The sequence below is a fragment of the Microtus pennsylvanicus genome, chromosome 11 (assembly GCF_037038515.1).
Source record: "Microtus pennsylvanicus isolate mMicPen1 chromosome 11, mMicPen1.hap1, whole genome shotgun sequence".
Taxonomy (NCBI): domain Eukaryota; kingdom Metazoa; phylum Chordata; class Mammalia; order Rodentia; family Cricetidae; genus Microtus; species Microtus pennsylvanicus.
The window spans coordinates 20,960,517-20,988,181 of NC_134589.1; the positions used below are offsets into that span (position 1 = coordinate 20,960,517).

Genomic DNA, 27,665 nt, shown 5'->3' on the forward strand with positions numbered 1-27,665 from the left:
CAGCCAAATCGCGCTTCTGCGCAGTCGGTGTTATTGTGACTACCGGGCCGTGGCCCCGGATGTTGTGGCTGCTGGAGCGAGATGGAGGAGGCCGAAGGGGTGGCTGCTGCCCCGGGCGCAGCTTCGGGGGTGGCTTTCAGTGGCCGCCGAGCTACGTCCGGCTCCTGGGAGCGCGATCAGCAAGTTGAGGCGGCGCAGCGGGCCCTGGTGGAGGTGCTGGGGCCCTACGAGCCTCTGCTGAGCCGGGTGCAGGCAGCCCTGGTGTGGGAGCGGCCGGCCAGGAGCGCCCTGTGCTGCCTGGGGCTGAACGCGGCTTTCTGGTGAGAGACCCGGACGGGACCCTGGCTAACCCCTACAAGGCGCGGATTCGTCATTTTGCTCTCGGGGTCTACCTCTCGCCTGCCCTGCCCCGTTTCCTTTCGCCGCCCTGGCTGCTTCTCGTTCTTGCCTAATGATGCTTCACTTGCCCCTCTCCCGCCCGTCCGCCCGCCTCCAGGCTTTGGCACCCCGGACCCTCACAGGGCTTGATTTCCCGTCTTCCCTGCTTTCCCCGCGCCGGCACCCTCGCCCCGCACACTCTCCAGGAGCTTCTGGTCACATCTTGAGTCGCTCGCAGTGAGCCAGGGTTCCTCCTCTTGTTGGCCAAAAAAAAAGCTAGTTCACTTTGAGACTATCTCCTGTTTGCCTGCCCCAGTGTGGTTTCCAGAGATTTTAACTTACCGTGGGAGGAGAAGCAGAAGGTCTTGTAGAAAGGTATCCATGGGTGTGAAGAGAAAAACGAGCTTGAACCGGTTAGCGTGAATTAGCATGTTAGGCAGGTACCGTCTCACCTAGTCAAGTTGGTGAAGTCAGTTTGGAGCTTCAGCCTGAAGAGAATTAGAAGTCTTAAGAAAAGAAGGGGACTAGGAAACAATGATGAGATGTCAGCCTTCTCAGGGCCATTTAGGATTTCTCTTCCGAGGAGTTAGGAAGGCATCCTTAGCCGTGGATTACAGTCAAGGGGGTTGAAGATTTCTGCGAGCTGGGAGTTCTCTCTAGCCGCACAGGAGGCACTGCGTTTAAGTATCTGTTTGTTTCACTCTCTTGGACAGTGAAACCTCCTATGCGGACTTCGGGCTTCATAGTCTACCAAGCACGGTTTGGGTTTATTAATAACCAAAGTACTGATCAAATTCCAAGGGAATTAACTGACACATTACTGAGGCCTCTAGAGCTGTGTGAGATGAGACTATCCTGAGTTAAGTCTGAGAAAACAAAGTGGGGTGTGTGTGTGTGTGTGTTAGGGACTGGGGCTCGAACCCAGGACCTTGTGCATGCTGAGTAAGTGCTCTAGCGGTGGAGGTACGCTTCAGGCCCATGTCATCTATTTCTGGTACTGTTTCTTTCTTGGCTTCAGATATCAGGCCCTCCCCCCCCATTATTAGTGTTTATCAGGCAGAACTCCCAGGGAAAAGAAATCGGGCTACATTAAACCGGTTTGTAGAATGTGAGGTTGAGGTGTACATCAGGGACAGCACAAAAACAGCCCTTTTTAAAAAAGGAGTCAGGGCCTCACCATATAGCCCTAGCTAGCTAGCCTGGACCACTCTCTGTAGACCAACTGATTAAAGAAGTGCGCCGCTGTGCCTGACTCATGGAACGTGTTTTTAAGGATTTATATTTGTTATTTTAATTATATCTCTGTGTGTGTGAGAGAGAGAGACAGACAGAGAGAGAGAGAGAGAGAGAGAGAGAGACAGACAGAGAGAGAGAGAGAGAGAGAGAGAGAGAGAGAGAGAGAGAGAGAGGAGATGAGAGAGTGAGAGAGTATGGGCAGCAAGTACAGGTGCCTATGAAGGTCAGAGGCATTGGATCCCCCTGGAGCTGGAGTTACAGGTGATTGTGAGTGCTGGGACACTGAACTTCTGGCAGAGCAGTGTGTGCTCTTAGCCATCGCGCCATCTCTCCAGCACTGCAACATTTTTTTAAACTGCATCCGTATTTGCTGGTCTCCAACAGTGTATTCTTTTTTGGTCCTGTGTACACTAGGCTGGCCTTGAACTCTGAGCTTCCTGCTTTTACCTCCTGAAGGTTAGGCTGTAGACATTGGCCACCACGCTGTGCCTGGACCCTGGTAGTGTTTACTTAAGCTAAGTCTGTGTTTAGAATCTTTCTTAGAACCCCTCTTGTGTGCTGTATCTCTTAAAACCTTGTGGCTGGTGTTTATCTTTGGCGTTTCCTGGTATTTTGCCTGCCGCGTAGCCACAATCCAGTTATTCTGGTTACATTCCCATCTCGCACTAGAATTCTGCTGGGGGAGAGCCTGGTGGTTTAGGACTTAGAGAGTAAATTGAGCACGGCATTTATGGAGGGGAGTCACACCTTGTGAAGGGGATAAATAGTTGAGAGTAGCTGGGCATTGGTGGTCGTAGGATGGTTTGGGGAGAAATGAGCTTCCTTTGAGGTTTGAGCAGATTGCACTCGTGTTTGTGGGCACTGCCATTTCACTTAGGAAAGTAAAAAATGATTGTTTAGATTTTAGACTTTTTGAGAAAGGGTCATTACTTTAGGTCAGAAAAACCAAATTGAAAAACTTTTCTTTTACTATTTGTCGGGACTAATGACAAAAAAAGCTGGGGTGTTTTATGCATTCTGGGGTGTCAGAAGATTGGGCAGAGGACTAGAACCTACCTTCAAGCCTGATGACCTACCTCCTGCAAGTTGTGTGCATGTGCACACACACACCCACACACACACATACACACACACGTACACACACAGCACATGGCGCACACACACACACATACACACACACACACAGCACACGGCGCGCGCACACACACATACACCCACACACAGCACATGGTGCACACACACACAGCACCTGGCGCGCACACACACACATACACCCACACCCACACACAGCACATGGCGCACACACACACACAGCACATGGCGCGCACACACACACACGGCACACACACACACACACATACACACACACGTACACACACAGCACATGGCGCACACACACACATACACCCACACCCACACACAGCACATGGCGCACGCACACACACAGCACATGGCGCGCACACACACACACATGGCACACATACACACACACACCCACACACACACGTACACACACAGCACATGGCGCACACACACACATACACCCACACCCACACACAGCACATGGCGCACACACACACACAGCACATGGCGCGCACACACACACATACACCCACACCCACACACAGCACATGGCGCACACACACACACAGCACATGGCGCGCACACACACAGCACATGGCACACATACACACACACAGCACATGGCGCGCACACACACACAGCACATGGCGCACACACACACACACACACAGCACATGGCGCGCGCGCACACACACACACAAGTCATCCAAACTCAGAGAACAAAGTTCTTTCAGTGTTGTGTAGGTTCAGGTTGTTTTTGAATATGGTCTCTTAACTCCTACACATAATAGGTTCATAAAAGAAATCATGTATATAGTATACAATCATAGTATTTACAGCACCCTCCTCAGGTTCCAGAGAAATTATGGTGGCCCTATCAGAAGTCGTACCGCACACCTCACCCCTGGTCCTGGCCTGTTCCTGTCTTTGGGATAGGAGCCGCCCCCCTCTATTTTCATTAGTCTCGGCACCATCGGCAGGTGGGTGATCTCAGGGAGACCATGAAAGTCAGCAAGACTTTCATGACAGGGTCTGAAAGGAACAGGCTCCTGTGACTTTGATCTGACTCACAGGTGATAAGGAGCCCGAGAAATGTGTGGGAGCTGCAGGCTCCTTCCCCCACTTCACTAGCAGCTCTGGGCTCACAGAGTTATGGACCTCGGGGCTCCTTTCCAACCTTGTCTGATTCTGGGTGGTTGTTGGGGATAATGGCATAACCCACAGTTGATTCCCTGTCGTTTACCATCACCATTGTTACCAGGGTTATCCATTCTTTACCTGCGTGTGAGGGTGTGTGTGATTGTGCGCTATGGCAGTGTTAACCATTCTCTACAGGGAGGTCTGAGGGGGGATGTGTGATTGTAGACTGTGTTGTTTGCATGACTTAAAAAGTTATCCTTCCCTAAAACACAAGATTGAAAGTGATCTGCAAGTGGCTAAGGGTGTACAAGAGTTCCAATTTACGGAGTTAGATGCAGCTAGAAAACGGTAGGACTAGGAAATGAGGGGACCCCCATCCCTTTGGGAACCCCACCCTCTTCTTGAATGAGTTCTGGAAATGTTTTATTTAGAAAAATAAACATTACTGGTTTTAAAACTTTAATATTTCCTTAAATGGCAAGGAAAACCCCTTTGGATAGAGACATCGTTCTTTGGGGCACAAATGGATGGATCAGAGTGGTGCAGGCTGTTAGCCCAAGCACTCAGCAGGGAGATCTCTGAGATCGAGACTAGCTTGTTCTGTGTAGTGAGTTCCTGGCTGGGACGTGGACTGTCTGGGGGGAAGCAAATTTTAGATGAAAACACTGTCGACTGTTTCTGCTGATCAGTTCTTTTTCTTTCTTTTTTCCTACTGTTTTTGCTTAAAGACAGGGTCCAGGTAGTCAAAACTGGCCCTCTCTGCTCTTGGGAGTCTGTTGCCTTGCTGGCCTCCTTTGTCTCATTGGTGGCCTAGAAGGCTCCTGATAACGTCCTCCTCAGCTGTGTCCCTTTGCAGACGAGGGGGATTAGTCACTTGTTTGTTTTAGAGCTGGGGTTAACTTGGGCTTCATGAAGGCTGGGCACACGCTCTGTCTCTTGAGCTGCCGCCAGCCTTACCTTCAGTTTTTGTCTGCATGGTACTTTCTCTGTTTCAGGGTCGGGTGGTTTCACTTCTGTTTTTTTGTGCAAGCAGCAGCTATCATGTGATATAGGTTGGGTTAATTTTTCCTTTTCATTTACCAGTGACAGGCTCATCAGCTCGTTAGGCAGTCACAAGTGCTGCACAATAATGGGCTCCCTGTCCCTATAGAATGGGATGCTGTGTTCTGAAGTGCCGCAGAGACAGACATGCTCTGTAATGACACAGGAGCCTAGAAATAACAAATTTGAAAATATATGTGACATCATTTATGATTGAATATGTTGCTGTGTATACTGAATGTACTGAACCTAGACCCTCCTATATGCTAGGCAACATTATTTATAACAAATTCTAACTTCTGTTAGTACTGAAGAGCCATGCTATATAGTTAACTCCCGGAAAACTAGTGTTGTTGTTGTTTTTAAAATTTTTATTTTTATTTTATGAATATCAGTGTTAGCTATGATGTCCGGTCCCCTGGAACTGGAATTACAGTTATGAATTGCTGGGTGCTTGGAATGGAACCCAGGTCCTCTGGAAGAGCAACCAGTGCTCTTAACCACGAGTCATCTCTCCAGCCCCCCAGAAAATTGCTTATTTCTAGAATTTCTCATGGTCTTTTTTGGACACTAGATTGCTATTCCAAGAAGCACATCTTATTTTTTTTATTTTTTTATGTTTTTTTTAATTTTCGAGACAGGGTTTCTCCGTAGCTTTTGGTTCCTGTCCTGGAACTAGCTCTTGTAGACCAGGTTGGCCTCAAACTCACAGAGAACTTGCTTAAAGTTTTAGAGTGCTAGTCCATGATCATCATGCTGGGAAGCAGGCAGGCATGTTGTTGGAGCCGTAGCTGAGGGTTTTATCTCCCCAGCTAGGGCCAGCAGGTAGAGAAAGAGATACTGGGACTGGCATGGACTTTTGAAACAAACACACCCCCATTGACACACCTCCTCCAACAGGCCGCACCTCCTAACCCTTCCCAAACAGTTCCAGTAATTTAACTAGGAACTAAGCATTCAGGCATTCTCATTCAAACCACTAAATTATACTTCCCAGTGATTTGTGTGTTTGTTTGTTTGTTTATATTTGTTTATTTTAGACTTGTTAATCTTATGTTCATGAGTGGTTTGCCTACACATGTGTGTGTATGTATGTGTGTGTGTGTGTGTGTGTGTGTGTGTGTGTGTATGTATGTATATTACGTGCATGCCTAGTCCCTTTGGAGGCCCAAAGAGGGTGTTGAATTCCCTGGGACTGAAGTTACAGATAGTTGTGAACCTCCGTGTAGGTTCTGGGAATTGAACCCAGATCCTTTGCATGAACAAGTGCTCTAACTGCCCAGCCATCTTTCCAGCTTCTGTTTTGTGTAGGGGTGTGGGTGTGGGTGTGTGTACAGACGCAGGGACACAAGTGTGGCGGTCAGAAGAGACTGTGGGAGTTGTCTGTCTTCTCCTACCATGTGTTCTCCAGGGGTTGAACTCAAGTTGCTAGGCTTGATAGCCAGTACCTTTATCCTGAGCCATTTTGTTGGCCTCCCAATGTTTTTATATGTTAATATTTTTAAAATAAGTACTCATTTTTCAGGACATATATGTGGGTGGTGGACCATTTTCAAAACTTTAATTTCATATATGCCTCTGTAAAAAATAGATGTTTAAGATGCTGTTATTTTTATCATATGGAAAAATGATTTTGTGCGATGTTGAGATGTCTGCTTTTCCCCTCAAAAAGGATGCTTTGGCGTTAAAAACAAGTGACCAAAAATCTCCTTTCTCTTGGGTTAATAGTTAAAGTGTGTGGTTGTGTCTGCTTGCTCCCAGCAGATCCATTGTCCAGAGGTTGCTCTTGAGACTTTGCCGCTGGTCCCTGTGACTTAGCACACTCCTGCCTCATGTTTCCTATAAATTGGGTTGATTTCAGAAGCATGATCAGATTCAAGTTTATAGTTCTCTTTCTCTCTTCCTTTTCTCCCCTTTCTCCCCTTCTCTTTTTTTTCTTTCTCTCCCTTCCCTCCCCCACACTGTCCCCTCACCATCTCTCTCTTCCTTTTTCCTTTCTCACTAGGTAGCTAGCTAGCCCAGGCTGGAAACTTAGGATTCTCTTGCCTCAGTTTTCCCCTATGCTTGGTTCTGTGTGTGTGTGTGTGTGTGTGTGGCGGGGGGAGGCGGGAATGGTATGTGTGTTAGTACTGGGGGTGAACAGTAAGGTGGGGTGCAAACCAGGTTGTTTCATAGTGATATACTCATTTTTATTATTTTCTTTTGTTGTGTTGTTTGTTTTTTGAGACAGGGTTTCTTTGTGTAGCCTTGGCTGTCTTGGAACTCACTTTGTAGACCAGGCTGGCCTCGAACTCAAATAAATCTGCCTGCCTCTGCCTCCGCCTCTGTCTCCTGAGTGCCATCACGCTCGGCATTTTATTATTTCTTACATTTTCTAAACCTTCACCAAATACGCTTGCCCTTAGAAATAAGGAAAGTTATTAAGGAAAAATATGGATGAGCCTGTAGTAAGCAGAAAGACTAGCAGACAAAGAAAGCCCCCAGTTAAATAATTCATAGTCCCAGTTGGCTGTATTTGCAGTTGTTTTTTGCTTAGTTGGAAAGTTTTTATGCTGATTGTAATTGCTGAAAAATGTTTTGTATGCTTTTTTTTTTAACAAACTTTGTGGATTTGGGGTTTGAGTTGTGTGTGTGTGTTTTCTAGAAAGGTCTCATTATATAGTTCAGGCTAGCCTCAAACTGTTTATCCCCCCGCTTCAGTTTTCTGAGTACTAGGATTATAGGTGTGCAGCCCTGCTCCTAGTTTGGATGTCTTTTTCCTTATTCCCTCTTGTTCAGATTCCTTACCACTTGTCTCTCTCTTTCTTTCACATGTCCGCCTCCCTTATTGTTACTTCGGCGTGTCACATTGAAAACACAACTGTACTTGGGTAGGGCACATGCCTCTCTATTATTTCTGTTTATTTTGTTACAGGGTCTGACTGAAGTGTGCCTGGTTGAGTTTGCTTAGTTGTTGAGAAGGGGTGCTGGCTTTGAGGAGATGAGTGACCTGGGGCACCTCTCGTTTATTCCTGCTAAGCTGCCTTCATTCTTTAATTGTGTGAATAATTGTGCCCTTTTATTGTGCCTGTAAGTGGTGGAATAGGAACATTGGAATCGAGTTGTCACTGGTGACTGGGTTTCTGAGTCTCATTTTCTTTCATCCTTCGGTTTATTGTATTGTACTTTAAAGTGTACAGGTGGTATGCATTGCTGTTTGTTGTACAGAAATGTCTGTGGACAGAATCTGAAGTTCCTTTACCAATTCTGTGTGTGTGTTTGTCTTCATGTGTATGCCTAGGTAAGGCTTCTTGATTTTCGATGCTAGGAATTAATCTGTCTTATACAAACTTTTACTTTTTAAAAAATTTTATTATCTTTTGGTGTTTTGAGATGGTCTCTCTGGCTGTCCTGGAACACACTGTGTAGACCAGTCTGGCTGCTGCCTCTGTCATTCCAGGTGCTGGGATGAAAGGCATGTGCCACCATGTCCAGCTTTGGAGACTGTCCGTGGCCTAGCATGGTATTAAACTCCCTGTGAAGTCCTTTGGCTCTTCCTGCTTCTACTTCCTAAATCCTAAGGATCAAAGCCGAGCCTTAGTGCATGCAGAGAACCCTGCCAGCTGAGCTCCGTCCCTAGCCTTTTTGTTTTTTATAATATAGGAATACTATCCTTAAAGCTCGTTCTGTGACTACAGAATGTCATTAGGCAAGTTTTGATCTGAAGGTGTTCCAAGGTGACTACTGAAGACCAGCTCTTTGTGACCTTGACCTGTTTGACCAGGTGAATGACAGCTGAGCAGAACTGTGTTAGGCGGGTGTTGGTGCCTTGCATTTTCCTCTTGGCTTTTTTTTTTTGAGGGGGGCAGGATCAAATGTGATATTTCATAGGTGGTTAAGTCTGTTGTTTCCCTTTTTAATAAAGGAACAAAAGAAAGAAAAAAAAGAAGAGGTCTATAAGATAACCCAGGTTGTCCGTCCTCTTAACTCACTAGGTAGCCAAGCATGACCTTGAACTTCTGATCCTCCTACCACTCCCTCCCAAGTGTTGGGATTGTAGGTGGTTTTTCTAGTGCTGAGGATCAGACTAGGGCTTCAGTCAAGCAGTTTACCAACTCTGCTAACCCTCTGGCTCAAGAGGAAACTAATGAAGTTCACATAATGTTTCTGTTTAGGGAATCAAACTCAAGGTCATCTAACTTTATTTTTTATTTAAATTTTATTTGTATAGTTATTATTATTGAGACAGGTTTCTCACTCTGTAGTCCCAGCTGGCCTGAGATTTGCTATATAGACCAGGCTGGCAGCCTCAAACTCAAAGATTCTCCCTCTGCCTTCAAAGTACGTGAATTAAAGGCATGTGCCACTGTTTCTGGCCTAATTTTTGTTTTGTTTTGTTTGTTTGTTTTTTGATTTTTTTGGGTTTTTTTTTTTCGAGACAGGGTTTCTCTGTGGTTTTGGAGCCTGTCCTGGAACTAGGTCTTGTAGACCAGGCTGGTCTCGAACTCACAGAGATCCGCCTGCTTCTGCCTCCCGAGTGCTGGGATTAAAGGCGTGCGCCACCACCGCCCGGCTGTTTTTTGATTTCTGAAAACAGGTTTTCTCTGTGTAGCTCCTGGTTGACGTGGAAACTCACTCTGTAGACCAGGGTGGCCTTGAACTCAGAGATCACCTGTCTCTTCAAGAGCTGGAATTAAAGGTGTCCACCACAGTCGCCTGGCTAAGTGTCTGCTTTTTGTTTGTGTGTCTGTCAGTGCGGGTGTGCACACGTGGAAGTCAGAGTTATTCTCTCCTTCCACTGTGGATTCTAGGGACCCAACACAGGTTGTTGGGCTTGTGCTACAAGTCGTCTTACCCACCAAGCCATCTCTCTGTTCCTATTCTAACCTTAAAGCTGTGTCTTGCTGGGCAGTGGTGGCACACACCTTTAATCCCAGCACTTGGGAGGCAGAGATAGAAGGATCTCTGTGAGTTCGAGGCCAGCCTGGTCTACAGAGTGAGTTCCAGGACAGCCAGGGCTACACAGAAAAAACCTGCCTTGAAAACACCAATGAACAAACAAAAAGCTGTGTTTTGCTGGATGCAATGGTACTTGCTTGTAGTCTCAAAATTTGAAGGCTGAAACAAGATTACTTCAGCCCCTGACTATGGAGACATGGGGCTAGAGAAATGGCTCAGTGGTTAAGAGCACTTGACTGCACTTCCAGGGTTCCTGAGTTCAATTCCCAGCAACCACATGGTGACTCACAACTATCTGTAATGGGATCAGATTTCAGATTCCCTCTTCTGGTGTGCATGAACAGAGGACTCATACACAAAATACATGAATAAGTAAATCTTGGGGAAAAAAAGTAGAACAACCAAGGCAACCTAACAAGATCTTAACTCTTACAGTGACATGCCGCCAGATGGTGGTGGTGCACACTTTTAATCCCTCATTCAAGAGGGAGAGGCAGGCAGATCTCTGTGAGTTCCAAGACAGCCGATCTACAGAGAGAATTCTAAGACAGGAGAAACTCTGTCTCAAAAAACAATTAAATAACAACAAAAAACCCAAAACTGTCTTAGGATTTCTATTTCCCTTTGAGGGCCATTTTCTTTCAAACCACAACATTCCGCTTACTGGTGCCCAAAGGCTTGTAGCCACGTTGTAATGTGCAAATGCATTCAGTTCAACTTGACGGGTCCCCATAGGCAATCCCAATCCCAACAGTGTTTCAAAGTTCAAAGTCTCTTCTGAGATTCATGCAGTCCCTTAACTGTAATCCCAATCAAAATTAAAAAACAAGTCCAACATGTAATGACATAGGATATACATTACGGTTCCAGATGTAGGGAAAGGAGCATAGTAAAGAAATACTGTCCCAAAGCAAGACGGAAAACCAGCTGGGCAAACTCCATGACAGATGTCAAAAGGTTCTGAAGCAAGCTTTTATTTATTTGTTTGTTTGTTTTGTTTTTTTGTTTCTTGAGACAGGGTTTCTGTGTGTAGCTTTGGAGCCTGTCCTGACACTGTCTCTTAGACCAGGCTAACCTCAAACTCACAGAGATCCACCTGCCTCTGCCTCCCAAGTGCTGGGATTAAAGGCATGAGCCACCACCGCCCAGCTGAAGCACGCTTTTTTATCAGAATGTTTAGATCACCAGCCCCAAATAGCAACACAGTGACTTATATTAATTATGAAAGCTTGGCCATTAGCTTAGACTTGTCCTACTAGCTCTTATAACTTAAATAATTTCCTTCTATTAATCTACATTCTGCCAAGGGGCTCCATTACTTCTCTGTACTGTATGTTTGACTTGTTTTGAATCTTGCTGGCATCTCTCCACCTCTCTTCTTCCGAGAATTTTCTCTCTCCCTGGAAATCTCACCTGTTCTCTCTTGCCTAGCTATTGACCATTCTCTTTATTAAACCAATCAGAAGGCATCCTAGGCACATCTTTACCGTGTACACAGATATTCCGCAGCAAGGTTCTTCAAATCCCCAACTCCTTTCAGCTTTGTTGACTGAAACACACTTCTTTCTCTTAGACTGGTCCACTCCCTATTAGCAGTTTTTCTTGTTAGGTATCCCACAACTCTGGCATCTCCAACATCTTGGGGTCTCCAAGACAATCCAGGTTTCAGCTTCTCATAGTGGCCTCTCTAGGCCTCTACCCAGGGACACCCCGACACATGCCTGGATTCAGCGGCTTTCTATTGGGGACTGCGGACCACCAGACCTTCAATTTCTTGTAAACAACTTCTTTTCCTCTGCTCTGAGCAGCCTGCAGCTGCTCTGAGCACGAGACCCCGATGGCAGGGGAGTGGGTTCTGATGAGACTGCAGCCGAAAGATCCTGAGAGCTGGGGCATGGCCCTATAGAAGCTGCCCCTGAGCACAATAAAGGGGGCATTCTTGTATCAGGGATGACCCATGTCTCCGTGTCTGTGTGTGTGTGTGTGTTTAAGTCTCCAGCTTAGTTCCTGGCTCACATACCATCCCGTAGCAGGCACTACAGCTTTCCTTAGTCGTAGAGGCAAACCCCATAGCTCCTTTCTTCTGTCCTTAATTCCAGAACCATGTGGCCAAAGCTGCCAAGTTCTCTGCTTACTGGAACTGGAACATGTATCCCCTAATCAATTACAACTTCACCAACTGTACTGTTTGCCTGTACTATGCCTGTAGTATGTCGCCTGCACTACAGGATGGTTCATAAGCTGGGAAAGGGCCTGGAGATTTAAACACACAGAGGCAGAGACACGGGTCATCCTTGAATTTCCCAAGAATGCCCCCTTTATTCTGTTCCAGGGCAGCTTATGTAGGGATCCTTAACTGATAACCATGCCCCAGCCAAACCCACCAGAAACTAACTACTCCCCTGCCATTAGGAACTCCTGAGGGTCTCATGCTCAGAGCAGCTGCAAACACAAGTTGCTTACAAGAAATTCAGGGTCTGGAGGTCCAGAGCTCCCAACAGCTCCCCCCTTTTCTATATAATTAGACCAAGGTTCTGGACTGGCATGGGTGTAGCACAAATATGATAGCAATAGGTTGGAAAATGCCCTAATGAACATGCTCATTCTGTGGTCAACAAGAAATTAAATGCTGGTGCCGGCTACAAGATAGTCACAGCAGCCATCTGGCTGGTGACAGTAGTGGCCACCGGCATGATCCCGAAGTCTTGGCCAGGACAGCTCTGCAATCGTCCTTGAATTCCAGATCCTCCTGCTTCTGCCTCCTTCAGCAAATCCTATAGGCATGCACCTCCACAAGTGGCCGACGTAGCTCCATCAGACTGGGCCAAGGCAACAGACCTCCTGCTGCCACTGGGAACTGGGGCAGCAGGTGGGCTTGGGGACCTTCTGCAGCCACTGCGTGGGTTCCACAGGTCTTGTAGGAAAGCCTGATGCTTTTGCTGCAGACTCTTGAGCACGCAGAGCCGGGAGCCACTGCCACTTTCTCGATATGCCGCATGCAGATGGGCAGCCCTGGCTCCAGCACTTGTTGCCACGGTTGCCAATGCTCCTGGCACTGCCGTGGTGTCCCCCTCGGCCCCACAACCTCTAGTAAATAATTTTGGGAATTTGGGCATCATTCTCTATACTACTTACTGCTGTCTATTGGGCAAAGTATCTTTGGGGGTATTCACAGCGACATTTCAGGGGGTCTTGGTGCATCAAATCACGTTGGCCTGGAATGAATCCACAGATTCTCATCTTCTGTAGAAACAAAAGCAGAACTTCTTTTCCAAAGCAATATATCCTTAGACCCATATTTTAAAGTCAAAATACCTTTCTTAGCAGTTCCCCAGAATCAAATGTCTCTCTTTAGTCAAAAAAACCAAAAGATAACACAATATACATAGTCCAGATTCTCTGTGCACATTCCATCCTTTCGTGGCTTATTATTTCTTTACTCCTTTTTACCTGACTGTCTATACTGTCTCTTTAAAGACTTACTCTTTTTTTTTTCATTCTCTTTGAGTCCTTCAATTCACCCTCCCGCCTCCTCCTCATTACTTTCCTGCTGGCCAGTCTTCCCGAGGGTATCCCTCTCGGTGGATTCCTAGTTCCCAATCCTGCTGGGAGCCTCCACTTGTAGCATCCGCTGCACTACCTGCCACGGTACGGCCTTTGAGTTTGGAACTAGGCTGAAGATTTAAAAGCATACACACACAGACAGAGAGACATGGACATGGGTCATCTTTGAAACAAGAATGTCGCCTTTTTTGTGCTCCAGGGCAGCTTATACAGCTTCTATAGGGATCCTTAACTGATAGCCATGCCCATGGCCAAACCCACCAGAAACCATTCCCCTGCCATCAGGAACTCCTGAGGGTCTCTTGCTCAGAGCAGCTGCAGACATAGGAAAACAAGTTGTTTTGCTCAGAGCAGCTGCAGGCATAACAAGTTGTTTACAAGAAATTCAGGGTCTGGGGGTCTACAGTCCCCAACAATCAACTTTCTGTTTCCCATGATTTCCTTCACTATCTAAGCTTGGCTGTTCTAGAACTTTCTCTGTAGACCAGACTGGCCTCAAACTCAAAGAGATCCTTCAGCCTCTGCACTGCTTTCCAAGTGCTGGAGTTAGTGTACCACCACACCAGACTCTTAAGTCTTAAGTGGGATCTTGCCCTGAGGTCACTACTCCCTTTATTCCATTTCTTAATCTATTTTTCCCCTTGGATACAGAACTTAGCTCTGTTTTTCTTCCTGGTGCTCCTTTTTCTCTTCACATATTTTTCTTGCTCGGTTTGCTCCTCTTAAGTATCTTCATTAGAGTTAACACTAGTAACCACATAACAAAGTCTATACTAGGCTGCTTTGAGATTTTCTCTGCCAAGGGAATTAATCCAAAACTCTTTACTTTAGCCTCAGGCAAACTTTTCTGATAGGGCGAAAAGCAGTAACATTCTTCACCAAAATATCACAAGAACAATGTGTTGGCAACAGATAAAATTCTCTGAAACCTCGTGAGCCAGCCCCTACAGTTCAAATCACTCTTAGCACCACTGTTCGTACTGGTATAGCCCATTAAGCATCGCTTAAAGCATTCTACTGCTTTCCTAACCCAAACTCCCAAATTCATATTCTTTCAAACAAAAGCATGATCAGGCCTTTTATAGCGATATCCCAGTCTCTGGTACCAAGTTCTGATTTAGTTAGGGTTTCTAACTAAATTTGCTGTGAAGAGACACCATGACCATCATAACTCTTTTTTTTTAAATTTATTACGTATACAGTATTCTGCCTGCATGTGTGCCTGCACACCAGAATAGGGCACCAGATCTCATTCTAGATGGTTGTGAGCCACCATGCTGGGAATTGAACTCAGGACCTTTGGAAAAATAGCCAGTGCTCTTAACCTCTGAGCCATCTCGCCAACGCCAAAGGCAACTCTTATGAAGGAGATATATTTAATTGTGGTGGTGGCTCACATTTTCAGAGGTTTAGTCCATTATCACCACGGTGCATCATGGTGTCATACAGGCAACAGGAAGTGATCTGAAACACCAGGTTTGGCTTGAGCATATATGAGACCTCAAAGCCTGCCTCCACGGTGACACACTTCTTCTAACAAGGCCACGCCTCCTAACAGTACCACCCTCTTTGGAGGGCATTCTTGAAAGATGATATAGGCATGCCCTACTATGCCTGGTTTATACAGTACTGGGGATTGAGCCCAAGGTCCCATACATACTAGACAAGCGCTCTACCAACTGAACTATATTCCCAGGACCCCTCGTTTTATTGATGTGATGTGCTATGCATATCTCTGTATGTTGAACTGCCATCCTTGCTGTCATCAGATAAACCTCACTTGGGGATGGGGAGCTGCATATGTAAACTTCCTGGCATGCAAGCAGGAGGACCTGAACATAGATCTCCAGCACCCATGTAAAAGCTTGGTGTGATCACACATCTATAACCATAGTGCTAAGAAGTCAGGGACAGACAAATCCCTGAAAGTCATTGGCTAGAAATCTATCCAGTTGATGTGATGAGGTCTGGATTCATTGAGAAACCTGATAAAGTGGAATGCCATGTATTGTTGAGGCGCACCTTTCATCCCAGGACTCAGGAAGCAGGTAGTCTCTGTGAGTTCAAGCCCAGCCTGGACTACATAGTGAGATCCAGGATAACCAGGGCTCTATAGGAAGATCTATCTGGAATGATACTTAGACATACTCCATACAACTGGGGATAACCATATTAAACAAGTACCATATACTTTCTCTCTTCTGTGCTTCCTAGATTGTGTATTGCTATATCAAGACGTGTGTATGACTTGACAGGGGAAGTGGAGGAACAGAGAACTGGTGGTGGGGAGACGAGTGAGAGATGCAGGGACGGGTGGGCATAGGGATGGGATAGGCTGCATTGACTGGGATCAGCACTTCCTGTAGTAAGTCAGTACTTGCTGTCGCCCTAACTTGTCTGAACTGGATAGACCGCACAGTCGAAAGGATCTCCAGGAGGCTATTTGATGTAGTCCTTTTCCCTTACAGAAGCAAATTACTGTCTCCATAGGAAAATACCTGAGGTCTGGAAAGTTGGTGTGGTCTTACTGGCTAACATCTGAGCAGCCACCAAAAGCCTAGAACTAGGGTGCCCTCACTGCAGCCCATAGTGCACATGTGATCTCTTCACTGGCTGCAGTGCTTAGTGACCCTCTTCTGTTTTCTTTCTCTGTAGGTTTTTTGCACTGACATCCCTTCGTTTTGTGTTTTTGCTTGCATTCAGCTTGATGATCATTGTCTGTATTGATCAATGGAAGAACAAAATTTGGCCTGAGATAACAGGTAAGATTTGTAGTATTTAGAACAATTTGAACTGGCAACAACTTTTTATGTGATTTTTGCCTTTAGGTTTTTTGTTTGTTTGTTTTTGAGGGATATGTGTTGCTGGGGACTAATACCTGAAGTCTGAATTGCTTGTTTTAGGAGACATTTGAAAAATATAAGCCTTAGGCCTTACACCACCTTAGGTGGTGGAGCACCCCTTTAATCCCAGCACTCAGGAGGCAGAAAGAGGCACTCTATGAGTTCAAGCACAGCCTAGTCTATATAGTGATTTCCAGGACAGCCAGGGAGACCCTGTCTCAAAAAAAATAAGAAAAGCTTATGCCTCATGTATGGGTTCATAGAGCTGGGTTATGCCTCCCTGTGGTTACATTAATGTCAGCAGATCTGTGTCTGCCACCTGTGGTGGTGATGTCAGTATAACTGGCCTGAGGAATATAGTCTTAACAGCTTTTTGTTTGTTTTGTTTTGTCTTTTAGACGTAAATGATCTTACTGGATACTGTTATCTACTGCGATAGCATCAATTCATTCTTATTTTATGTGAATGGATGTTTTGCCTGCATGTATGTCTGTGTATCTCTTGTGTGCCTAATGCACACAGAGGCCAAAACAGAGCATTGGATCCACTGGAATTGGAGTTACAGAGAGTTGCTAGCTGCCACATGGGTGTTGATAATCAAACCCCAGTCCTAGAGGAGCAGTCAGTGCTCCTAACTGCCAGACCATCTCTCCATCCCCTTTTTTGAGACAGGGTCTAACTGTGTTGCTTTGGCTGGCCTCAAACTCACAGATGTTCATCTACCTCTCCTTTTTGAGCACCACCATGCCTGGTCATCAATTAAAACAAAAACAATACCCATTGTCTCATGTAGCCCAAGCTAGCTTCCAGTTTACTGTGTAGCTGAGGATGGCCTTCACCTCCTCATCCTCCTGCCTTTCCTCCCAGATGTAGGGATTACAGGTACGTACTACCATATATAGCTCCAGGTAGCATCAATTTACCTCCCAAGAGTTTCTTTATATATATATATATATATATAATGTATACAATATTCTGCCTGTGTGTATGCCTGCAGGCTAGAAGAGGGCACCAGACCTCATTACAGATGGTTGTGAGCCACCATGTGGTTGCTGGGAATTGAACTCAGGTCCTCTCGAAGAGCAGTCAGTGCTCTTAACCGCTGAGCCATCTCTCCAGCCCCAAGAGTTTCTTTTAAATTATATAATAACCTCTAATAAATATGGTTTTTTGCCATGTGTAGTGGTGCATGCCTTTAATCCCAGCACTCAGGAGGCAGATGGATCTCTGAGTTCGAGGCCAGCCTGGTCTATGAGAAGAGTTCCAGTACAACTGTGGCATTACACAGAGAAAACCCTGTCTTGAACACCCCCCAAAGGAAAAGAAATATGAGCTGGGTGGTGGCGCATGCCTTTAATCCCAGCACTCGGGAGGCAGAGGCAGGTGGATCTCTGTGAGCTAGCCTGCAAGAGCTAGTTCCAGGACAGGCTCCAAAGCTACAGAGAAACCCTGTCTCAAAAAACAAAAAAGAAAAAAAAAAGATACGGTTTCTCTTTTCAAAAACTTATATGAAAGAAAAATTAACATACTTATTGAAAGAAAAATTAATGGCAACTCAAGGGACAAAGCGATATATGCAGTGTGTGACTGATATATTCATGTATTTATCCCCATTTCAGTTGTTGCTTATTTCAATCATTGAATGAAGCAAAATATATGGAAGATAAAGAAAGAATACATTTCTAGGCAGGCCAGTAGCTTGATTAAAGCACTCCAGAGTAGTGCAGCGTGGTGTCATACCCTTGTTATGCCAGCCGTGCAGCAGGACTTCAGAGTCAGCCTTGGCTGTCCAGTGAATTGGAGGCTAGCTTAAGTATACGAGATCCTCTCTACAAACAAAAGAAACACAATTTGCACAGGGTCTCCTGAGAACAGAACTGAACACTTTGGTAGGAATGAGAAGTCTGTTTTTAAGAGAACTTAGGTTTATAAGTTCTTGAAAGTTAGGCTTACATGTTTAAGTAGTGAATGATCATTTAAAAACTTTTTACGATTATGTTGGGCAGTGGTGGTGCACGCCTTTAATCCCAGCACTCGGGAAGCAGAGGCAGGCGAATCTCTGAGTTCTGAGTCCAGCCTGGTCTACAAGAGCTAGTTCCAGGACGGGCTCCAAAACTACAGAGAAACCTTGTCTCGAAAAATAAACAAACAGACAAAAAGAGCTACATACATACTGAGTTGAGAGTAAAGATTAATTTGATGGCGTTTTATAGGGTGGATGGAATAAACCAAAGGGAAAGGCAGAAGCTATTGGGAAACTACAGCTGTATCTCTGTGGGAAGAAATATATTGTCCATGAAACTCAGTGATGGGTGTTTGGAAAGCATGAAGAAGAAAGATAGCTCAGTCTTAGTATTGATCGTTAGTGGATAGGGTCAGAATAGGAAGAGTGGGGGACTGGCATGCACTTCACACAGGTGGGCAGAGGCAATGGAGATTGGATCAGGTGGGACCCTGAAAGGGAAACTGATGTGGATTCTGGACATGTCAGGGTTGAAGTGTTGGCAGGACGTTCAGACCACAGCATAGAGCTTTATGTACATTGCTCTATAGAGTCCTCAAGTAGTCAGCCTGTCTCATGTCTGAATGTCAAAAGACCACATTATTCAGAGCACAGGCAAATCTCTAGAGGTGGAGTAGTTACAGCATGCCTTAGAAGTTTGGCAGGTGATGTGTTTGAGCAGTCCGACATACTCAGGGATGGAGAGACTGTGTTCTCATACCCCTTGGCTGTAGGCTGAAGTAGTTAGCACAGCTCTAATGGTACATATGTGTCCTTTCTTTCTTTCCTCATGGAAAATCTTTTATTTTCTCGTTTGAAGACACATAAACCATTATTCCATTGTCTGCGGCTTCCTAATTCTGGTAGTATAACATGGGGTTTCTTTTTTATTGACTATTAATATAATTTTTTTTGTTTGTTTTTTTTTTCCAAGATAGGGTTGCTCTGGAGCTCTGGAGCCTGTCCTGGAACTCTCTCTGTAGACCAGGCTGGACTCAGAACTCACAGAGATCTGCCTGCCTCTGCCTCCCGAGTGCTCGGATTAAAGGCGTGCGCCACCATTGCCCAGCAATTTACTTTTTCTTAAATGTTAAAACTTGAACAGTCAGACCAAGAGACAGCCTAATATTTTCATGTTTAGTTTTGTCTACCAACTAATACTGGTGTTTGTTTTGTTTTATTGTTGTAGTGCCAAGACCTGACGCATTAGACAACGAGAGGTATGGAATACCAATTACTTCTTTTTGTTGTTTTGATGGATTCTGTTGTATTGTTCTGGTTACATGTCCCTAGCCCCATGTTCTGGACACAGCATTAGACACCTAGTCCATTCTGAAATAATCACAAGTCCCAAAGTTCAGATTGAGAATACGCAGTGTCTTCTCGCCCTTATAGTATGAGAACTCTGGAGAAGGAGCATTGGTGACTTACAGCCTGACATGCCCGGGAAGTAGCTGTGTTAGTAAGCCGCAGCCTGAACACAGAGGGAGCTAATTTAATTTGTCTCCTGGCTTTTATCCTGCATCCTTGGTGTTTTCTGTGACCTGTGGCTATTTTTAAGTTCTGGGTCAGAAAACATTGGTTCCTGGCATCAGCAGAGCAGTGCTAGAGATCCCTCCCTGTGTGTCTTCGAGTTCTGCTTCCATTCCTTAAGCCATCCACCCCACATGTCTGATAGAGGGATTTCCTCTGCTCTGATTGTTTCTGGTTTGCTCTACCCCCTCACATTGCCTCCCTCTTGGCTGCAGTGGAGTCCGTAGACTGTGCTCTTACTGTGTCCCTGGATTGCAGTCACAGGGAGTGGCAGTGGTCCAAGTGTGGTGAAGACGGTGTTCTGAGCACAAAGGGCCTTGGAGCTAGTGGCAGGTTTATACCTGTGGACTGAGCCACTTGCTCATAGGGTGGAGTTGTCAGAACAAGTTTGTCTTCCTAGTCCCCAAATTCAAGTTTAAGCCTCGTAAGCCAAGAAGAAAGACACGTTTCACATCCAAAGCACCTGGGACTAGCCGCTCCCAGCCTGTTTAAACCCGAAGCATTGGCTTCCTGCACAGCAGGTAGGGAACCCTAAACAGCCTCCTTTCACAGCTCCCCCTTCTCTCTCCCATAGTTGGGGCTTTGTGCACCCTCGTTTGCTCAGCGTCCCCGAGCTCTGCCACCATGTAGCTGAAGTCTGGGTTAGTGGGACCATTTTCATAAGGAATCTTTTGCTTTTCAAAAAGCAAAACCCAGGCAAGGTAAGACCTCCCTTTTAACTTTTAGCTCTGACCATTAGTTCAGCTCATGTTAAGTTGAAACCCTATTTCATGATGTGTCCTCATTCAGGGAAGAAGAGACTTGAGGTTCGTAGAAACAAAGGGAGGTTATAGGAAGGGGTTCCTTCTGGCCATCACAATGAAGGCAAGAGCAGGACTCCGTGTTTGTTGTGCTTGTCACTTGGAGTAGCTGTTTTCTTTTTTTCTTTCTTTTTTTCCTTCTTTAAATTTCTTTCTGTGCTGGGGATTGAATCTAAGGCTTTCTGCATGCTAGGCAAGCTCTACGACTGAGCTACATATCCAGCTCCACAGAGCAGGCCATTTTCTTGTCTCAAGAAGGGAAGGAAGACCAGCCTGGTCTACAAGAGCTAGTTCCAGGACAGGCTCCAAAACCACAGAGAAACCCTGTCTCGAAAAACCAGAAAAAAAAAAAAAGAAGGGCCGGGCGGTGGTGGTGCACGCCTTTAATCCCAGCACTCGGGAGGCAGAGGCAGGCGGATCTCTGTGAGTTCGAGACCAGCCTGGTCTACAAGAGCTAGTTCCAGGACAGGCTCCAAAACCACCGAGAAACCCTGTCTCGAAAAACCAAAAAAAAAAAAAAAAAAAAAAAAAAAAAGAAGGGAAGGAAAGCTTGCTTGTGGGCATTCTTTGTCATATGGAATATGATAAATTGTAGGGTTTTATATTTTTGCTTTCTTACTTAAAAAAAAACTACACCACTAATATGCGTTTTCTGAGAGAATTTTTGGCTCAAACTTACTCAAAGCAATTTCCTGGCATGAAAGGTCAGCTGTATGGGGCTAGCCATGTACAAGAAGCTTGAGTAGAAGGGAATGTTCTCTTGACTGCCCAGGGAGAATCCCTACTGGACTCGAGTAACCGTAGCTGTTGTTCAGACATGTCCATGCTTCACTCAGAGCATAAAGAACCTTTAGTCACATCTCCACTAATCCCCACCCCACCCCAGTCCTTTGCTAGGTGGCAGAAACTTATTACTGCTTCTTGCTTCTCCAGTTCTGCTTGCTGAGCTGTGGGATACTGACCTTTTTGGCCATGTTGGGCCGCTACATCCCTGGGCTCCTGCTGTCCTACTTGATGCGTAAGTATAAATGTATTTCCCCTACAAGCTGTACGCCGCTCAGGGCTTTCCAGTCATAGTCAACCTTGGGTCTAGGGCATTGGTTCTTATCTTCCTAATGCTGCAACCCTTTAATACAATTCCTCATGTTGTGGTGACCCCAACCATAAAGTTATTTTCATAACTGTTGTGACTCCTAATGTAAATATCTGATATGCAGAATATCTAATATGTAACTCCTAAGAAAGGATCATTTGACCCCAAGGGGTTGCAACGCACAGGCTGAGGACCACTGGTCTTAGAAGAGTGCTATTAATATTTTGTTCTCCAACAATGACTTTTTCATATCCTCAGGGCACGATTAGTGTCGTTAAATGTCTTTTCACATGGAACTGGTACTCCACATATAAAGGCATAAACTCCATTTTCCTTTGGGGGGTGCTTGCCCAGCATGTCATGCATGTCAGGCAAGTGTTGTGCCGCTCACGTATGTCCCCAGCCCATTTAACTAGGTGTAGACGTTGATGAGGGTTCACTAGTGCACGTGTGTCCCACCCTGAAGGACTGGCTCTGTATGGAGAAGGTTTCCGGACAGTTCTGAGTTCCTTCTCTGTTCTCGCTCTGGAGGACTTTTCCCTCCTCTGAAGTACATTTCTATAATGTAGTTACTTTTTGTTGACATGTACTGTTTGAGGCTGGAAGAAATTTTGGGTATTTTATTTTGCTTATATTTTTGTGGGTTTGTTTGTTTGTTTAGAGACGGACTCTGCATAGCCCTGGCTGTCTTGGAACTCACCGCGTAGAGCAGGCTGGCTTTGAACTCACAGAGATCCACCTGCCTCTGCTTCCCAAGTGCTGGGATTAAAGGCCTGTGCCATCACGATGGGCATCTAGGAGTACTATTTTTGTACATAATTTATCTCAGAGTCACTGGTTGTCACCATTTTGCTTTATATGTCCACACTTCCTGGTTCTGTCCCTGTGCTGTCTGTGGCGTATTATATTGTTTATAGCCATGACCTGTACCCTGTGGAGGCTACACATGTCCCGTTCTCAAAAACTATATATAACAGGCATTGTTAGTGAGGGGACCAGCAGAAAGAAGCAGAATTGTTCTGCCCCTTCTGAATTAGGACACAATAGCAGAGGGTAGGCAGGATTGCTGTGTGCGCTCTCCATTTTCCTACTGTTTCCACTCTTAGTTGTCACTGTCATGATGTGGCCTCTGGCTGTCTATCACCGGCTGTGGGATCGAGCCTATGTGCGACTGAAGCCAGCTCTGCAGCGGCTGGACTTCAGTGTCCGTGGCTACATGATGTCCAAGCAGAGAGAAAGACAATGTAAGTGTCATGGGGTGGCTTTCTTCTATGTGACAGTTTGAGAAAGAGGAGAAGCCAGGCCTCACATACTGGATAAGTCTTTAGAAGCAAAAGAAATAGGGTCCATGAGATGGCTCAGCAGCTTGCCACCAAGCCTGATGACTTGAGTCTAATCCCTAAGACCTTCACGATGGAAGAAGAACACACAGTGTGTTGTGCTCTCACTTCTACAGGTATACTACTTCACATGTATATAGAAACAATAACTAGATAAAAGTAATTTTAAAATTTTCAAGTAGAAGTAGGGGATGGTTGGTAGGAATACAAAGTGGTAAGGAAGTGTAATATCTTATTTCTGAGAAACCTAGGCAGGCTTGCCAATTCTTCTGACTTAGAATCCTTAGGCCTTCATTTTAAACCAGTTTGAGAAAAGCTCCAAGTTCAATGAAAGACATTGAAAATGTCCATAGTCCATCTGCTATTATGAAACACCTTCCAAGAGTCTGAGCACCATATTGACTGCTTCCATATACAGTTTTAAGTAATCTTTGCATCAACCTTGAGATTCAAGTGGTTTTGAACTGGGTAAATGTTAATGTAGGATTTTTGCACTTTAAAGTTAGCCTCTTTCCATTACTGAAAGCTGTCTTCCAAAGTGGACCGAAACCAGCCACCATAGATGCCAGAAGTGCACAGCATAGGTGCCCGACACAAAAGGGAGCACCAATGTGCCCCGTTCTCTGCTGTTATCAGTTTGGGTGTTTCATTAAACCTTGGCCTTCAAAGAATCCCATATGTGGTCACCAGCTTCATCTGGGCCAACTAGTTGAAAAATCTCAGTCCTAAAAGCCAAGGTGAGCGCCTCCCTTCTCTTGCTTATGACTGTGCCCTCTTATCCCTGGCAAATCCTCAGAGTTGCTAGGTGGTTTGGTAGTTTATCTTCTAGCAAGAATCTCTAGAGATGTGTAGGGCTTGGAAGAAGGAGGGATGTTGGAGGAGAGATGTAATCTCATGTTACTACTTAGCCTCAGCATCCTTACCTTCAGACATTGCTATGTAGACTTAGAACCTTATTTAGAGGGTCTTTTCCTGTGTTATGGTGTTTTTGGAGTTCAAAGGGAGTTTTTCCCTTGAAGGCATCAAGCTCTTCTGCTCTTTCCACATAGTACGCCGCAGAGCTCTACACCCAGAACGTGCCCTGGACAACCACAGTGACAGTGAAGAGGAGCTTGCTGCCTTCTGTCCTCAGGTATCTTGTGTGGAAGCTGCTCCACTGGGCCCATTTTCTTAATTCCTCTTTATCCGTCTGGCAGCTCACATTAAGATGGTAACCAGGTTTTAAGCCTATCAAGGACCCTCAAAGACCCTAGATTCCCCTTATTCTCAATAGCAGTTCTGAGGACAGAACCTGGTGTTGTATGGGGCCTTAGAACTCAGTTTGAGCCTGGTGAACAGCATGTTCCATCAGGGGAATACCTGGAGCTGACAGAAACTTTTCAACCAGTCCTCCTAGAGGTTTGGTTAATAAGTATATTTTTCTGGTTACCCAGGATTGTCTGAGATCAAAAGGTTGATGAGAAAGAATGTTTCTTTTAGGGAAGCACCGTAACAGGCATCAAGATGGTGGGCGCAGTTCCCATCTCTCTTTGATTTCACTGGTGGGCTTGGGTCTCTTCTAGGGCTTGCATTAGTAAAGCGAATTGGTGGCGGCATCATCTCTGACTTGTTGCTGCTTTCTTTTTGTAAGCTGGATGATTCTGCTGTGGCCAGGGAATTGGCTATTACAGATTCGGAGCACTCTGATGCTGAGGTCTCCTGTACAGACAACGGCACATTTAACCTGTCAAGGGGCCAGACACCTCTCACAGAAGGCTCGGAAGGTGAGAACCTTTGACTTGAGTTGATAGTAGCTCTGACTTTTGTGTTATAGCTTCCTTAGACAGGAGTCTTACTGTTGCCCTCCTCTCCTGGGTTTGTGGCTCAAGTAGCAGAGTCACCCGAGGGTGTGGTATAGCACTGCTGATACTGCTGCTTTTCTTGAAGCCCCCAGTCCATTATTAATCTTTGCCTCTGGCCTCATGGGCACAGTAGAGGAAGACAGGCAGTTCTGTGGCAGTTAGTCATCTAATTGGCAAATGGTCATCTGAGTGACGACGAAAAGCCAACCAGTCCCACAGGTTTTGCTTTATCTTAAGAACAGGGAAGCTGGACGGTGGTGGCATATGCCTTTAATCCCAGCACTTGGGTGGCAGAGGCAGGCAGATCTCTGTGAGTTCAAGGCCAGCATGGTCTACAAAACAAGTTCTAGAACTGGCTCCATAGTTACTGAGAAACCCTGTCTTGAAAAACCAAAAGAAGAAGAAGAACAGGGAAGCTGGGTGGTACTGGAACATGTCTTTAATCCCAGCACTTGGGAGGCAGAGGCAGGCAGAGCTCCGAGTTCAGGGCTAGCCTGGTCTATAGAGTGAGTTTCAGGACAGCCAAGGCTACACAGAGAAACACTGTCTCGAAAAACAAAACAAAAAGGTACAGGGTAGGGGAAAACCTGGTTTTGGGGGTATGGAGCACAAGGGGCCAAGTAGCCACCATTTTCACATACCTGTGTTCTCTCAGACCTAGATGGTCACAGTGATCCTGAGGAATCATTTGCCAGAGACCTTCCAGACTTCCCTTCCATTAATGTGGATCCTGCTGGCCTGGATGATGAAGACGACACCAGCATTGGGATGCCCAGCGTGATGTACCGCCCCCCGCCAGGGGCTGGGGATACCCAGGTCCTGCCTGCTAGTCGGGATGAGGCTGCGCTGCCAGAGCTCCTGCTTGGGTCCCTTCCTGGAGGATCTAACCTTACCAGCAACCTTGCCAGCCTGGTCTCCCAGGGCATGATCCAGCTGGCCTTGTCAGGGGCCTCCCAGACAGACCCTTCTGGCCCACCTCCCCGAAGAGCAACAAGAGGCCTCCTCCGGGCTCCTAGTTCAGACCTTGACACTGATGCTGAGGGAGATGATTTTGAACTTCTGGACCAATCAGAGCTGAATCAGCTAGACCCTGCCAGTTCCAGGAGCCACTGAGGAGAGACTCCTTTGAGGGGGTCACTGTGATGTAGGGTTTTTTTCTCCCCACCCCACTTACTGTGACGGGGCAAGGGAAGAACCCAGTCTTGTCCCCTGAATTTTATCTGTGTGCTGGGTGGCCTGGCTGATGCAGAGGCCTGCTGAGAGAACATACTCATTACCTTGCTGCCAGCTAGACACCATTTCTGTGCTTAGTCACTGAAGTGAGCACATGCTGCCCCGAGGGAGACGTCTCTCCACAGGGCGGTACTGCAGGCAAGAAAGGAGGAATAGTGGTTCCCCTTGGGGAATCAATATTGAGGTGGTAGTGCTGTTGCTTTTAGGTCTGGGTGCTCAGGGGCCTTCACTGATGTAAGAGCCCATCTCTTCTCACCTCACGGGAGCCACAGAAGTCAGGCAGCAGCTACAAGACTTTCCATTTTTGTCTTTTACCATGATTTGATTTGTGTTCTCAAAGCAAGTTTGTCCTTTGGTTCTGCAGAGCAGGCCCACTTCCTGTCCCTGAGCCCATCTTCATTTCTCGATGACTGACCTTCAACACTGCAGAGTGCTTGCAGAACGTAAGAAATGTGAATGTGACGTGGGCTGAGCCTCTGTGTCACCATGAGCTGTAGGATCAGCTGGTGACAGGGTTGGTGAGTGCCTCTCTGTCCTGAGGTCTCATGGAATCTTTTGGAGCTGTGTGGTTGTCTTTGGTGCTGTTAACCCCTGGCTCCATTTGACCATCCATCTGAGCAGCGAGCAAAGCAATATCATACCCATTTTTATGTACCAGTTCCTCCCCTGCTCCTCCTCCGGAGAAGCAATAATTCCGCAAGGGATAGGTGGCAAAGTAGCACTTTACAAATGGCTGTGGCATTCATCCGAGGAGCCAGCAGCTCTTCTTCCCACACTGCTTCCTAATGCCTTTGAGGGCTCACCCTCAAAGTAAGGATGTGCTGGTAACCAGCAGACACTGCTCTGAAGGGTGTGTGTTAGCAGTCCCTGGTCAAATCATGTGAAACAAAGCCCTGTAAATGATCATTGGTTCTAAACCTTTGCCAGCCTACTGCCTCTCTCTGTCTCCCAAATGAGAGCTCAAGCCAAATTCTCTATCCTCTTTCCCTCTTGCATTAACCCTTTGCTGATCCTCAGGGACCACTCCCCCAGCACCCCCATATTTGGGTGAGGGACGTTGGACAGAGCCCATTTTCATGTGCTGCAGGTTGGGGGTTGTGCTAACATGTTTGCTCTTGGTTGATGGACAAGGTAGAGAGGCCAGGGAGTGAAAATACTTAACAGTGAGAAGGGCAACCGCTAGGTGCCTGTTTCATAGTCATTGAGTGTGAAAGTTAGGGAGGAATAATGGCATCTCCCCACTTTGAGGTTCTCAGATGCTCTGGACATCTCTTTCCTTAGAGCCAGCTGTGTTACAGGTGAGCTCTCTGGAGAAAATGGGAGGTGATGGAAAGGAGTGGAATATTGCGTGTTTGCATGAACGTGTGTAACTTCATGCTTTGGGAGTTGGCAAGAGGAAGAGGGAGGGAAGGAGAGCAAAATCCAGAAGGTCTTTCTTGTACCAGTGGGACCCTGCTCTGAATCTCCCGAATCTTCCACTGTGAATTGGGGTGGGGGGTGGGTGCTGGGGAATAAATCTTGTATGAGAACAATCTTTAAGAGACTGCCATTGCATGGTGTACTCCTTTGATAGGTCTTCTCTTACTAATCTGGTATTAGC

The 27,665-nt window shown here is 46.1% G+C and overlaps 1 protein-coding gene across 1 annotated transcript; it reads left to right on the forward strand.

The window, feature by feature from the left end:
- The first annotated feature begins 3 nt into the window (after positions 1–3).
- On the forward strand, positions 4–27,604 carry Retreg3 (reticulophagy regulator family member 3). The gene is made up of 9 exons (XM_075990707.1): positions 4–320; positions 16,036–16,142; positions 19,415–19,445; positions 20,333–20,459; positions 21,492–21,576; positions 22,758–22,895; positions 24,041–24,123; positions 24,622–24,754; positions 25,488–27,604. The coding sequence occupies exons 1-9, from the start codon at positions 82–84 to the stop codon at positions 25,943–25,945; spliced, it is 1,401 nt and encodes a 466-aa protein (XP_075846822.1). The 5' UTR covers positions 4–81; the 3' UTR covers positions 25,946–27,604.
- The last annotated feature ends 61 nt before the right edge of the window (positions 27,605–27,665 follow it).